Here is a 14,428-nt window from a genome sequence, read left to right on the forward strand (position 1 = left end):
TGCCCTGCCCAGCCCTGGTGAATGTTGTTCTGGGATAATAAAGAAAAGTCAGTTTTGGCTTGGTGCTTGGAGAGAGGCCATGAGAGGGAAGCCACTGACCCATGCCTGACTAGCTTGGTTTATTAATCCTTTGCTGATACCCTGCTTCTTCAGGCCTGTCTGCCTGTAGTTGGAGATATAGTGTGTGGGCTGATCTCACTACTCTTGGGTTTTATTTTTAAAACTGTTGCCCGAACAGGGTGGGGTGATGCTAATCACCATGATGGCCTCCTTGAACTGGACTGAGTGTGGAGTGCCTTTCCAGAACATTGGTGCACATGGCCCCTGTTCTGAATGTGGCAGAGACCCCTTCAGGTGGAAAAGAAGCAAGAAGCAAGAGTGAAGGGGAGAGAGCTGAAGACTCTAAGCAGCATTCCAGAGGCTGAGGCCCACTGCCTTTCTGTTCTATCAAAGGTGCTTTATGTGAGGACTTTGGCATCCCAACCTGCAGCAGCTTATCGAGGTCACTGACGGGGTAGAAGCCAAAGAGAAAGCTCCATCTGAGGGGCATGGACAGCAGGGAAATGACAGGTCCCCCACCCAGATTCTAGCCCAGGAACCAAAGGCCTTTCCATTCCAGATGACCTCAGCAGCCTACAAGAGAAGGTGAAGATGGAGAATATGGAGGACCCAAGCCCAGCTGACAAAACTGCTTTCAGAACTTCCTGCAATTTTATTCCAGGTTAATCTCTTGACCCCATTTGCATCGGTCTTTATACTCCTGGTTAAATGTATGTTCTACATGTATAGATTTTATTAGTTACTGTTTTGTTCTACGCCCCAGTACAAACAGAACATGTTTTATCCTACTTTAGTGGTTTAATACTAGTTTGCACAGTTTTTGGGAAATGCATAATGTTGTTAGATTTGGGGGGGGGTCACATCTGGCAGCGTTCAGGGGTCACTCCTGGCTCTACACTCAGAAATAGCTCCTGACTGGCTCGGGGGATCATATGAGATGCTGGGATTTGAATCACTGTCCTTCTGTATGCAAGGCAAATGCCCTACCTCCATGCTATCTCTCCGGCCCTGTTGTTAGATTTTTTTCTTTAAATTGTTCTCAGCTATCCAATTGGCAATGTTTCCCAATTGCTATATGTTTGTGTATGCTATGTAGTAATTTATTCTCAAATTATGTCTGGGAAAATGTTCTGTTTTTGTTAACATAAGTCGATAGAAAGGGAACTTGGATACTATAGACTTATTACAGTTCTCACTATAAGAATGTTTTAGCAAACAGTTTCAAACTATATATAGTTGAGAAATATCCTTGTGATTTTATTTAGAGGTTAATGAAAAGGAACTCAGATGTTCTGGACTCATGTTATAGTGCTTGGTGTAATAATGTACAAGAATTTTCACATAAGTGTTATCTGCAGAAAGGTTCTAATGTTTATGTTCAGAGAAGTCTATAAAAAATCTGTGATATGTGCAAGACAAGGATATGGAAAAAGCTGATTGTTTTGAGATTATGTATGTACAATCTGACCTTTGATGCTTTTTTACAGCCCAACTTTTTTTTTATAAGTTTTGGAGTTCTTGCCTCTGGTGGAGAACAGTAGAACAAAACTTGTAGCTTTTCTCTTTTTGTTTTGTTTTAAACAGAAAGGGTGGGATTGTAAAATGACACCCATCAATTAATCCAAAACAAAAATAAAGGCCTTTTACCATCTTTCTACCTTTTTTTTTTTTTGGAGGGGGGGGGTTTGGGTCACACCTGGCAGTGCTCAGGGGTTAATTCTAGCTCTAGACTCAGAAATTGCCCCTGGCAGGCACAGGGGACCATATGGGATGCCGGGATTTGAACCACCATCCTTCTGCATGAAAGGCAAATTCCTTACCTCCACGCTATCTCTCCAGCCTTTCTCTTTCCCATATCTCTTCCTTTGCTATGTAAAAGCCCACACAATCTTACTCCACCCTGCCCCACCTGGTGGGATGGGTATTAGTTTAATAGAGGCAGTTCTGGCTTTTGGCTCAGAGAGACCAGGAGGTGTAGACTGGTTCCCCACTGCTTTGGTTTATTAATCTTTCACTGTTACCCTTCTTCAGATTCATCTGCATGGGGGGATTAGGAATAGTGTGTGGGGTGATCTCACAATTTGTGGATTTTATTTTACAAGATGTGGCCTCGGCCCGGAGAGATAGCACAGTGGTGTTTGCCTTGCAAGCAGCCGATCCAGGACCAAAGGTGGTTGGTTCGAATCCCGGTGTCCCATATGGTCCCCTGTGCCTGCCAGGAGCTATTTCTGAGCAGACAGCCAGGAGTAACCCCTGAGCATAGCCGGGTGGGCCCAAAAACCAAAAAAAAAAAAAAAAAAAAAAAAAAAAAAAAGATGTGGCCTCCTCTCAGAGCCTTATGGTGTGGACACAATACGTATTTGGTTTTTGGGTCACACCCGGTGACACTCAGGAGTTACTCCTGGCTATGCGTTCAGAAATTGCTCCTGGCTTGGAGGATCCTATGGGACGCTGGGGGATCAAACTGTGGTCCGTCCTGGGTCAGCTGCTGCACGCAGGCAGATGTCCTACCACTGTGCCATCACTCCAGCCCACAATACACATTTGTTATTAGCTCTGGGTTGTGTCCTTCATGTGGAGAAAAATTCCACTTGGCTATGCCAGCATTAGAGATCATGGATAGATGCAGGGAAGGATAAAGGGCTTCAGATAATGGCTGGAGCAGTAGGACAGCAAGGAGAGTGCTTGCTTTGCACGTGCTGATAGAGGAGTTCGAACGTCAGCATCTTATATGGTCCCCTGAGCCTGCCAAGAGTGATCCCTGAGCAAAGAGTAAGGAGTAACTCTACCCAAACAAAACAAAAATAAGGAGAGGGGATCTTCAGATCATAAGACCAAATTCATGTGTAACTCCACAATTTCTTGTGCATAGAAAATGTTCACATTACACTGTGCTCCTGAAAGTCCCTGATGAAGGAGGTTCTGATTTTGTGATAGAGAAAATGGGACCAGAGTGGGGAGGGGGCAGATGAGACACACACTTCTCCAAGCAGTTCAATCACGAGAATACAGTGACCGAGGGGCACACAAATGGTGTCTGCATAGGACAAGGAATCGCCATCACACAGATGCAGAGCTCCCTCCCTACTGTAAGACTCCCTAGATTCCTAGGAACCTAGGCCAGTGTCATATCTGAAGGCTGTCCTCACACTGCCCTTCCTTAGCTGAAGGGAAGCTGCCATCTTGGGGGTGGGGGGGCAAGCCTATGTAGGTGGTTGTGAAGGCTGGAGGATTCCTGATAGGGGGAAGTGTTTCACACATTGGAATTGCTGGATCTTGTAGAGAGACCCTCACCCCTGACTTCAACAGGGCAGCAAGCCCACCTCTTCTGAAGGTGCCTAGGAGTCAAAGGTGTCAGAGGGAGAAGTGCTTCAGCACCAAGCTTGGGACTTCCTAGACATGAGGCACAATGGGGCAGAGCTAGGATCTGGCCTTGGCTTATGTAAGGAAAGTAGGGGATTAAAACAAGCAGCACCCAGAAAGATCTTATGAAAATGTCTTTAATTTTTCTCTTTTGGAAACACAAGTTTCCTTTGTAGATTTTTCAACTTTATGGTACAAAAATGTTAAATAGCAAACAATGATCTCACAGACTCAGAGATGTGGGTCAGGCTGCTTGTCTGTCTCCCCAACACACACAGCTTGGGGAAGGCCCGGCCAGTGCTGGAGGACAGAGTTCGTTGTGAACAACCCCACATGCTGGTGTGAGAATTCCCCAACCCCAATGGCAAGGAAGATGATTTCCCACCTGGGCCCAGATCAAGGGTTTTCCTAGTGGAAAAAAGCCTCGAGTGCGAACAGTGTTGAGATGGGCAGACACGGCTGGTCCTGTACACAAAACGCCGAAGAATCCAACTGCCAAACTAGGATGGAGGATGGCAGCATCTGGGAAAGTCAGTTTACTTTTTTAAAGAGGTACTTTTTTTTAGGGGGTAGATGAGTGGGGAGGGAGGCAAGAGGCTACATCCAATGGTGCTTGAGGGTAAGCCTGTATTCAAGGGTTGCTCCTGGCAGGGCTTGGGGGAACCATGCGGTGCCCAGGATTGAATCTGCATCGGCTGCTTGCAAGGCAAGTGCCTCACCCGCTGTTCTATCTCCCTCTATCCAACCCCAGATCGACTTTTCCTGTCTATTTCCATCAGGTAGTTCCTCGAACACGCTGATCCATGAGGAGAAAGGCTTCACAGTCAGGAGACACGGGCTACAGGTTCAGAGCTCAAGTCCAGGCTCACTCACAGCCATGCCAAGGGTGAGCAGACGAGTTAATATTAAAAAGGAGCAGAAGAAACACAGCCACACTAATAAAAATGGGACGATTTTCCAGGGAGTCACTCTGGGTGCCATGCACCCTGATTCCACCCACACATTTGCTTCCCGATGTGCCGCTGAGGTCTCCACGGTAGCAGTGGCAGGGGCAGGTTCCTGCAGGTCTCGGTTACCACGTGTCAGGGACTTCAAAGAGGGTGGTGGAGCTGTCCGAGAAGCTTCCTGGAGGGAAAAGGACAAAATGTGATGAATAGGACAGAGAGGTAGTGCCTGGGCAGCAGAGGGCTGTGGGGCACGGGCTGGTCTCCTGTGGAGACCAATGCCTGGACCCTGGCAGTGAAGGCAGGACAGACCTGGTGGGGGACGGAGAACAGGGAGACAGAGGTGTGGACCTCCCAGTGCATGCAATCCCGTCCACACCCACAGGAAGCTGGGTTCCCAGGTGCTAAGATGAGAAACCTCAGTGCCAAGGTGCTTCAGAGAGCGAAACCAAGTATAAGCAAGCCAGAGGCTTGATTCAGGTTCAGCCAGGCTGGCCAATGGCCTCCAGGGCACCCACAGGAACCAACTCAGATCCCAGGAAGCCTTGGTCTACCCACACCATGCAGAAGGACACACAAGAAGGATCATGGCGGCTTCTACCAAGTTCAACATACATTTAGGCCTGCAATCTGGTGCATGCACTGAGGCTTTTCCCAAAGAACTGAAAATGCTGCTCTGTCAGCACATCCCGTGTGCCAGTGTTTACAGTTGTAGGAACTCTGTTAACTGGCAACCAACCACATGTCCTCTAACTGGCCATTGATTGGCTGGATCAGGACCAACGTGGCTACATAATATGAAACAGTACTTGGTGCCTGAAGGGAATGCCCAGGGCACTTAGAACTAGGTGGACCTCAGAGATAAGAGCAGGCAAAGTTGTGTTTGTGGGGCCTGGGGTTAGCAGAGGGACTCTCCTAGAGTGACAACTGCATCTTCATGGATGTGTCTAATTATATACAATTGTGAGTCTTGCTGTATTTTGACAAAGGGGTGAAGGTAGGTGGTACCTTCTCCCAGGCTGAGGTAGCAGCCCCAGGTGTGACCCTCTGTGGGGTCGCAAGCTAAGGGACTGTCTGCCAGTGTCCTGACACTGGCCAGTATGGTGGGGAGGGCCATTCTCTGGATAAGTGAAGGCTAGATTCCCCCAGGACCCTGTTCACTGAGCAGTAAGCTAGCTGAAGGAACCCAGCCCTGATTCATCCCTGGGGAAGTTTTCTGAGATGCTATTCCAGAATATATCACAGGCAGAATTGCTTTCCTGCATGCACTAATTCAGACTGCACCTTAAACTCCCTATTGGCATCACTAACCTAGATCCCTGGGACACATGACAAAGGGGACCACTCACTCATGTGTTTCCTGAAAATGGTAGAACAATGGGGAGAGAAAACTTGTCAAGTACATCACATGTAAATATATTAGAAACCCCAATGTGGAGTGGTTGCTTATTTAGATCACATGATTGATCACCTGATTTGCCTTATTAGGGGGTGGGGATTGAAATACCCAGGCCTGCCACATGCAAAGCAGATGCCCCAGCTCTAGTCACTGTTCCTTTCTTTTTTTTTTTTTTGGTTTTTAGGCCACACTCGGCATTGCTCAGGGGTTACTCCTGGCTGTCTGCTCAGAAATAGCTCCTGGCAGGCACGGGGGACCCTATGGGACACCAGGATTCGAACTAGCCACCTTTGGTCCTGGATCGGCTGCTTGCAAGGCAAATGCCGCTGTGCTATCTCTCCGGGCCCCTAGTCACTGTTTCTACTCTAGGACAGCTTCTAGAAACAAAACACCCTCGTATCACATCCCTCGGGACAGTCAGGATCAGAGGTCCCGCCACCTATACTGGATTTGGATGTGGATGACCCTGAGCCTCATTTCTTGAATAAAATGAAAATGACAAGCCATCCCTTATATTTTTAGGAGGTAAGACAAGATGTTTCTAGTGTACAACCAAGTCCATAACTGGTCCTTTAGATTACAATATTTTTTCTTTTTTTTGTATGTGTTTTTGGGTCACATCTGGTGGTGCTCAGGGGTTATTGCTGGCTCTGTATGCTCCTGGCATGCTTGAGGGGCCATATTGAATGCTAGGGATTGAATCCGTGTCTGTCTTGGGTTGGCCACGTGCAAAGCAAACGCCCTACTGCTGTGCTATCGTTCCAGCTCTGTTTAGGTTACAATGCTATCTGGGAAGGGGTTGGATACTTAACTTTTAGGCACCTTGAGGAGTAAAATGTATAACACCCAAGAGAAAGAGAGACTGTGTGGGAGCCAACTGCCCCATGCTGCCTCGGTGCCCAGCACTCCCTCCCACATGCTAGTTTCTCATGGAAAAGGGAAACCCTCAGCCTAGCCTGGGAGAACAGTGATTCAGTTGTTGCTCAGCACCCACCAGTCCAGGCACATCCCTGGACCGAAAATCCTAATAGGCTGCCGGAGGGACCTGTGCACTTGGGTCAGATAGTCCTGTGGCAGCACCTCCCATGGACATGGCTCCTGCCCAGCCCAATGTCCTGGACTCACGAGAGCACCCCCTGCACCTTTGAGCAAAGTGGGCTGACATAGCCTGTGGAGCACTCAGCTCCTCGCCTCCTCCTGCTGTGCCCGCTGGGAAGGAGGCACATGGGGTTCCCAGGGTGAATGGGGCCCTGGGAGGAAGTGCCATGCTCTCAGGTGACCTGGTTCAATTAGAAGTTGTCAAGATGTTTCTCCCTTTCTCATTCGTTTTTAGCAGCACTGACAAAGAAGCACAACATCTACGATGTTTTTTTTAGCTCCCGTCTTCTGGCAGTGACAGTTTCCCTGTCAATGGGAAGGGAGAAAACTCCTTTAATGATGATATTATAAATTCAAAGCCCCAAGTGCCTCACAGAAAGTTTTTGATTAAATGAGAAAAGTTATAAAAGGACCTAATCTGTTCATGTGCCCTATTATTAGGTATTTTAATATCTGTAAAATCATGCTGAGGTAGGAAACACACATACACACACATCCTGTTCCTAACAAGAGATAAGCAAAAAAAAAAAAAAAAAACTGCAAAAAGAATGAGACAGGTAGGCAAGGATCATCCCCTCCATTACTCCCATCTTGTTAGATGTAGGCTCTGAGAGGAAGAGAAAGTGTGATACCGATGGGACATTTTTCCGCTACTTGACTTAGGGACAAGGGTCATAGACAGAGGAAAAAGCAGATGCAAGGAGAGATAGTATACAACCCAGATTTCTAATGAGAGGAAATTTTCGGTGCCAAGAAGCACCATGTAGAAGAAGCTTAAGCAACCTCTTTGCTCCTGCTCTGATTTGAAGAGCAAGGAGATCCCTCTATTCCGAAGCCACAAACAAAAACAGGAATGACAAACATCTCAGTGGGCAGGGTGTGTTGATGTGTGTGGCTGTGTGTACCAAGCTACATACAAAATCAGGGGGGAAAGGACTGTGTGTGTGTATTTCCATTGCTATGTGTATTGATCCCCTTTGTTTCTGAATACAAGAAAAATTAGATCCAGGCTGGGGGCGGGGCCGGCAGGGCTTCTGCTGGGAACAGCAAAAGGTATGACTAAAAATAACCCACGTAGGAATCGGTTACAGGCATGACTGCTGACACCAAGGCCACTTACTTGTGGCCCCTTGGCAAAGACTGGGTGCCTGGAAAAGAAACTTCATGCCAGCAGAGTTTCTAATGAGAGCTCTAAACTTCGTGTCAGGACCCCCAGCTATTTAGTGAATCAAATGAATGAAATCAACTTTAACAGCGCAGGCTACAGGGCAAGGCTCCCTCAATGAGGCTACTTGATTGCAGGGCTCTCTTCTTTCTCCCCCAAATTGGTGTTTTGAGAGGCTTCCAGAAAAAACAACTCCTTTTATGGATGGAGTGATAGCACAGTGGGGAGGGTGTCTGCCATATACAAGGCCAAACCAGGTTGGATCCCCGGCATCCCATAGGGACCGGTCCCCCAAGTACCACCTGAGTGCAGAGCTAGGAATAAGCCCTGAGCACCCCTCTCCCAAAGAACCCTTCCTCAGTAGGGATGGTGTGGACCTGCGGGAGAGAGGTCCTTCTTCATTCTCTTTAACTTCTTGGCTTTCTTCCTGCCCTCAGAGAGGGGCTCGGCACAGGGCTCTGTCTGTTCGGGATCAGCATCAGAATGCTCGCCAAGGACGCTGGCCTCTGGGTCCTCTTCCGTGGGGCTGGGACTCATGTTCCTCTTCCCTCCTGAGCCAGGGGCTGTGAGGCTGCAAAGTAAACAGAGAATGATGAGAAGTGTGTAAGGAGCGGCAGGCAGATGCCCAGGCATTGTGGTAGCTCTGCTCACTGTCACCTGCTAGTACCCATCTGCCTGCCTGCCCGCCCTGCTGCTGCTGCGACATGCAGGCAACGGTTCCTGACTAGGGACCAAGGCCTGACCATCAGCACCGGAAACTTTTTTTTGGAGGGGGGGGGGTCACACCTGGTGATGCTCAGAGGTTACTCCTGGCTATGTGCTCAGAAATCAATCTTGGTTTAGGAGACCATATGGAACCAGGGGATCAAATTGCCATCCGTCCTAGGTCAGCACGTGCAAGAAAAATGCCCTACTGCTTGCACCACTGCTTCAGCCCCTCGAGGTAACATTCTTTTTTTTTTTTTTTTTTTTTGGTCAAACCCAGCAGCACTCAGGGTTCCTCCTGGCTCTACACTCAGAAATCGCTGCTGGCAGGCTCGGGGGACCAGATGGGACGTCAGGATTTGAACCACCGTCCTTCTGCATGCAAGGCAAATGCCTTACATCCATGCTATCTCTCCGGCTCCAAGAGGTAACATTCTGACTCAGGTTCCCCCACAGCTTCAGAGAAAAAGGCTGGGAGATGGTACAGGAGTAAGAACTAGACCCTGCCTGGGTTTGAGCCCAAAATGACTTATATCCTATCCAGGGGTCCTCAAACTTTTTAAACAGGGGGCCAGTTCACTGTCCTTCAGACTGTTGGAGGGTCAGATTATAGTAAAAACAAAAATTATGAACAAATTTCTATGCACACTGCATATATCTTATTTGGAAGTGAAGAAACAAAATGGGAATAAATACAATATGTGGCCCACGGGCCGTAGTTTGAGGACCATTGCTATAGGCCAAGTCTCCAGAGATGGCATGAACCTGGTTTCTCAGGGGCAGTGGCCCAAGCCTCTGAGAGAGGCTTCAGGTTAAACAGTATAAAAAATGATATCCCAGGGCCAGAATGGTAGCACAGTGGATAGGACAGCTGTCTTGCATGCAGCTGACCTAGGTTCAATTCTGGATATCCCATATGGTGAGCCCAGCATTGCCAGGCGTTATTCCTGAGTGCAGAGCCAGGAAGAACCCGAGCATTTGTGGGTGTAGCACAAAAATAAAATCAAAACAAATCAAAATATTGAGGACAACGTAATAAAATAATCCCCATAACCATTAGTTTTATTTTACTTTTTGGCTAGGAGTGTTCTCACTAGAGCTCAGGAATAGAGGAAATAGAGCTCAGTGGGGCCTGATGGTTCAGTGGTTGAATCTAACCATGCTGGCTGCTCTGAGCCTCTAATGCTGGGGGCTACCAGATTATACACAGGGATGCTCAGCCATGCGATGCCAGGAATAGAACCCAGGACTCTCATATAAGGAAGACAGGCAGTACTCTAGCGTGGGCCCAGCACTCTTCTGTCTGTCTAAATCAGACTTTGTGTCTCCAAGTGGCCTGTGTCCCTTTCCACATCATTCTCAGCAGCCCTGCGGTGATCATGCCTTTGATTTGGGGGGGGGTTTACCCCCAGTGGCACTCTGGGGTTACTCCTGGCTCTGCGCTCAATAGTTGCTCCTGGCAAGCACGGGTGGGGGTGGGGGCGGGATGGGACACCATATGGGATGTCAGGATTTGAACCACCGTCCATCCATGATCGTCTGCATGCAAGGCAAACGTCCTACTGCTAAGCTACCTCTTTGGCCCCTGATCATGCCTCTGAAAGCAGGCAACGGGGTCCCGATGTGTTGGTCCAGCAGAAGGCAGAGGCAGGCGGCAAACTTCTCTGTATACCCGTCTGCGCTTGATGGACACAAGGGCTATTTGTTCACGTTCGTTAAAACTCCCAGGTCTTAGGACTTGGGGACATTCCGTGGTAAAACCAATTTGCTTGGCTAATCATTCCATTTTATTAGAGCAACTACATGCTTTAAAATTCTGCATTTTCCATTAAACAGACTCTAGTGTTAAACTGTTTATTTGAATTTCTTAAAATATTCCCTTCGGGGCCAACGGAGTCGTTCAAGTTTTTTTTTTTCCCCCCAGTGGTAACGCAGAAAGGAGCTGGATGAAAGGCAGTCTGAGTGGAAGGGGCTTGCTCATTTTTTCTCACTCATTAAAAAAAGAGAAAAAAAAAAAATCCTAGCCATTGAGGATAGATGTGAGGGATGTCTATAATCAGAATTAGTGACAAGGTCAAAGCCAGAGCAGGGAGACACTGGCCGGCCAGCGCAGAGCCCCCTGCAGAGGAAGCAGCTCCACAGCCTGGGTCTCACTGCCCTTTCGCTCCCACTCTGTTTCCAGGAGGAAGAGACACAACAATTTCCACGAAAACTTGGCAGGCACCCTATCAAAGCAGCCGACACCCCGACACTGAGGATATGCTAGCGCGCCAGAGTATCCTCCAGATTTTCTCAAAGGGACATCTTTAGTCTCTTTTCACGAAAAAAGATTCTTTATTTTGGAAAATAAAGGAACTATTCCTGGAAATAAAGGAACTAAACCAGAAACTATTCCTGGTGATGCTCAGGGAATCATATGGGAGGTCCGTGATTGAATTCAGGTTGACAGCATAATAGTCAGGGACTGTCAGAATGCATAAGAAGGTGAGAACCTGGGGCCAGAGAGATAGCATGAAGGTAGGGCATTTGCCTTGCATGCAGAAGGTCATTGTTTCGAATCCCGCCATCCCCTATGGTCCCCTGAGCCTGCCAGGAGCGATTTCTAAGCATAGAGCCTGGTGTAACACCTGAGAGCTGCCGGGCGTGACCCAAAAACCAAAAAAAAGAAAAGAGATGAGAACCATCTGGAGTGATAGGACAGACAGCAGGGAGGGTGTCTGCCATACACATGGCCAAACCGAGTTTTACCCTGATTTTCCATATGGTCCCCAGAGCCTGCCAGGACTAAATTCCTGAGCATAGAACAAGGAGTAAGCCCTGAGCACCACTGGGTATGAGTCTCCCAACCATAGCCCAATTTAAATCCTTAGACAGTGACTTAGTGACACCAAGGAGAGATAAAGCAGTCACTTCAAAGTGACGTTTATTGAACTAAGTTTGGATCATTCCATTTGCCTTTATGTGGTAACAAATAAAAAGAAGTAAATCTGGGCCCGGAGAGATAGCACAGCGGCGTTTGTTTGCAAGCAGCCGATCCAGGACCAAAGGTGGTTGGTTCGAATCCCGGTGTCCCATATGGTCCCCCGTGCCTGCCAGGAGCTATTTCTGAGCAGACAGCCAGGAGTAACCCCTGAGCACCGCCAGGTGTGGCCCCAACCCCCCCCCCCCAAAGAAGTAAATCTGTGACCACTAAGGGGGCAAATTGGGATGGTGGGTGGGAAACTGAGGACACTGGTGGAGAGAAGGTCACACTGGTGGTGGGATTAATGTGGAAACACTGAATGGCTAAAAGGATGGTATTATGAACTGTTAGATTATACCTTGTTTACCCATAACAAAGATCATACCTAGTTTGTTTGTATCTTTGTTTATAACTTGGTTTTACCCCCCAAACAGATTGTTTTATAGGTCTGAAAATCTAGGTGGGACTGGCTCAAAATAGGCCTTTTGTACTCACTTTCCCTGCCCCCACCGGGGTGGTCTTCATACACAATAAAAATCAGTATTGGGCTGGAGCAATAGCACAGCGGTAGGGTTGTTTGCCTTGCACACGGCGGCGACCCAGGACAGACTCGGGTTTGATCCCCGACATCCCATATGGTCCTCTGAGACTGCCAGGAGTGATTTCTGAGTGCAAAGCCAGGACTAAACCCTGAGCATCGCCAGGTGTAGACCCTCCCCCCCCAATCAGTTTTGGCAGGCATATCTCAATCTTTCCCCTCTCCTCCTCTCCTTCCCTCTCTTCTTTCCTCCTCCCCTCTCCCCCTCACTCTGTATTTCATAGATGCCAGATTACAAGTGTTTCACCCTCAGCCTGGTTTGGATTCTTTCATGCAGTGACCCTGTTCCATATTTTCCTTCCCTGTGGGATTATGGCTTGTGGACTTATTTACATCTGGCACTCGAACAGGGACCTGAGAAGACCCCAACAATGGTGAGTGACATGACCCTCTCCTAGATCATCATCATGACGGCCCCCTCGAGCTGGACTGAACGTACCATGCCCTTCACCAGAACACCAATGCACATGGACTCCCTTCTGAATTGCTTTATGTTGCGCTGGTCCATCTACCTGCGTTTCTCATTCTGGACTGTACGTGCAAGGCTCCCTAGAGATTCTCCCACACACAAGTCCCAGTGTGACGGGTTCTTGACCTAAAGGCTTTCCCAGGGCCTATAATTCATTACTAGCATTCACTACTGGCGAAAACCAGAAAGAACCCCATTTCCCAAGGATGATGAGCCAGCTATCACCTCTGCAGAACTCAGAAGTCTGAAAAAACGGCTCAAGCAGAGACACCCTGGTGCCCAAAGCCCTGAGTTAGGTGGACAAGCCAGTGTTGTTAATCCAAGACACTGTCAAATGGTTCAATGTCCAGAATGGTTACAATTTATCAAAAGAAATGACACCAAAGCAGATGTCTTTGTTCAATGGACAGTTACTAAGAGGAACAATCCCAGGAAGTTTCTGTGTAGCATTGGAGATAGAGAGACGGTGGAGTTGATGTAGTGAAAGGAGAGGGTATCTGGACTTGAGGGCTTGCCAGGTCAAAGGCAGCCACTCTGTTCCTAATCTACATAGTTTCTACACAATTCATTCCCCCATCTTGCTCAACTGCCCACCATCCCCTGGTAGTAGAGCCCCCCGTCCTCCCCCCCCAAGGCAGGACAGAAAGAGGCAGTGAAGGGGAGAGAGCTGAAGGACTGAGCAGGGTCCCAGAGGCCAAGAGTCATAGCTTTCCATCTACCAAAGGTGCTTTGTGCAAGGACTTTGGCCCCCCAATTTGTATGCAGTTTATCAAAGTCACTGACTGGAGTAGAAGCCAAAGAGATAGCCTCATTGGAGGGAGACCAACAGCAGGGAGATGAAAGGGCATCTCCACTCAGATTCTGGCCAAGGTACTGAAGGCCTTCCCGTCCCAGGCGACCTTTTCCATTCCATGTGACCTCAGCAAATTATCACAAAAGGTGGAGATGAAAAAATCAATCCCAGTCAAAGCCCAACTGAAAAGAGCTGCTTTCAGAACCTCCCATGCCTGGGCCACCTCCAAAAATTTACTGTCCTCAAGATTACTCTCTTGATCCCATCTGCTTCAGTTGCCAAAATTGCCTGGTTAAAACTGTATTCTACCTGTATAGTTCTTTTTTTTTTTTTTTTTTTTTTTTTGGTTTTTGGGCCACACCCGGTGACGCTCAGGGGTTACTCCTGGCTATGCGCTCAGAAGTCGCTCCTGGCTTGGGGGGACCATATGGGGCGCCGGGGGATCGAACCGCGGTCCGTCTCCTAGGGCTAGCGCAGGTAAGGCAGGCACCCTTACTCGAGCGCCCACGCACGGCCCCCCACCTGTATAGTTCTTAATAGCTATTCAATTGTTCTGTGCCCCACTGCAAACAGATAATTTATGTATACAACTTCAGTGGTTTATATTAGTTTGCACAGTTCCGAGGAAATGTATAATGCCTGTTAGGTTTTTTTTTAAATTGTTCTTGGCTATCATAGTGAATGTTTCCCCAATTGCTATGATGCTTGATTGTGTATATCATTTAGCAACTTATCCTCAAATTAAGTATATCTGCAAAAATGTTTCCAATGTTTCTGTCACACAGAATTCCTATGGAAAAGGTACTTAGATACTAGATTCTTATTACAATGCTCATTATAAAAATGTTTTAGCAACCTTATTTTTAAATTAT

General features: G+C 47.9%; 1 protein-coding gene across 1 annotated transcript in view; it reads right to left on the bottom strand.

Annotated features, from left to right (window-relative positions):
- Positions 1-3,546: 3,546 nt before the first annotated feature.
- The window catches only part of PARN (poly(A)-specific ribonuclease), a 114,625-nt gene continuing 103,743 nt past the window's right edge, over positions 3,547-14,428 (bottom strand). The window contains 2 exon segments of the mRNA XM_049768455.1: positions 3,547-4,548; positions 8,407-8,600. Of these exon segments, the coding sequence (XP_049624412.1) occupies positions 4,496-4,548; positions 8,407-8,600 (247 nt within the window). The 3' untranslated portion in view covers positions 3,547-4,495.

Source organism: Suncus etruscus, chromosome 2 (genome assembly GCF_024139225.1).
Source record: "Suncus etruscus isolate mSunEtr1 chromosome 2, mSunEtr1.pri.cur, whole genome shotgun sequence".
NCBI classification, from domain to species: Eukaryota; Metazoa; Chordata; class Mammalia; order Eulipotyphla; family Soricidae; genus Suncus; species Suncus etruscus.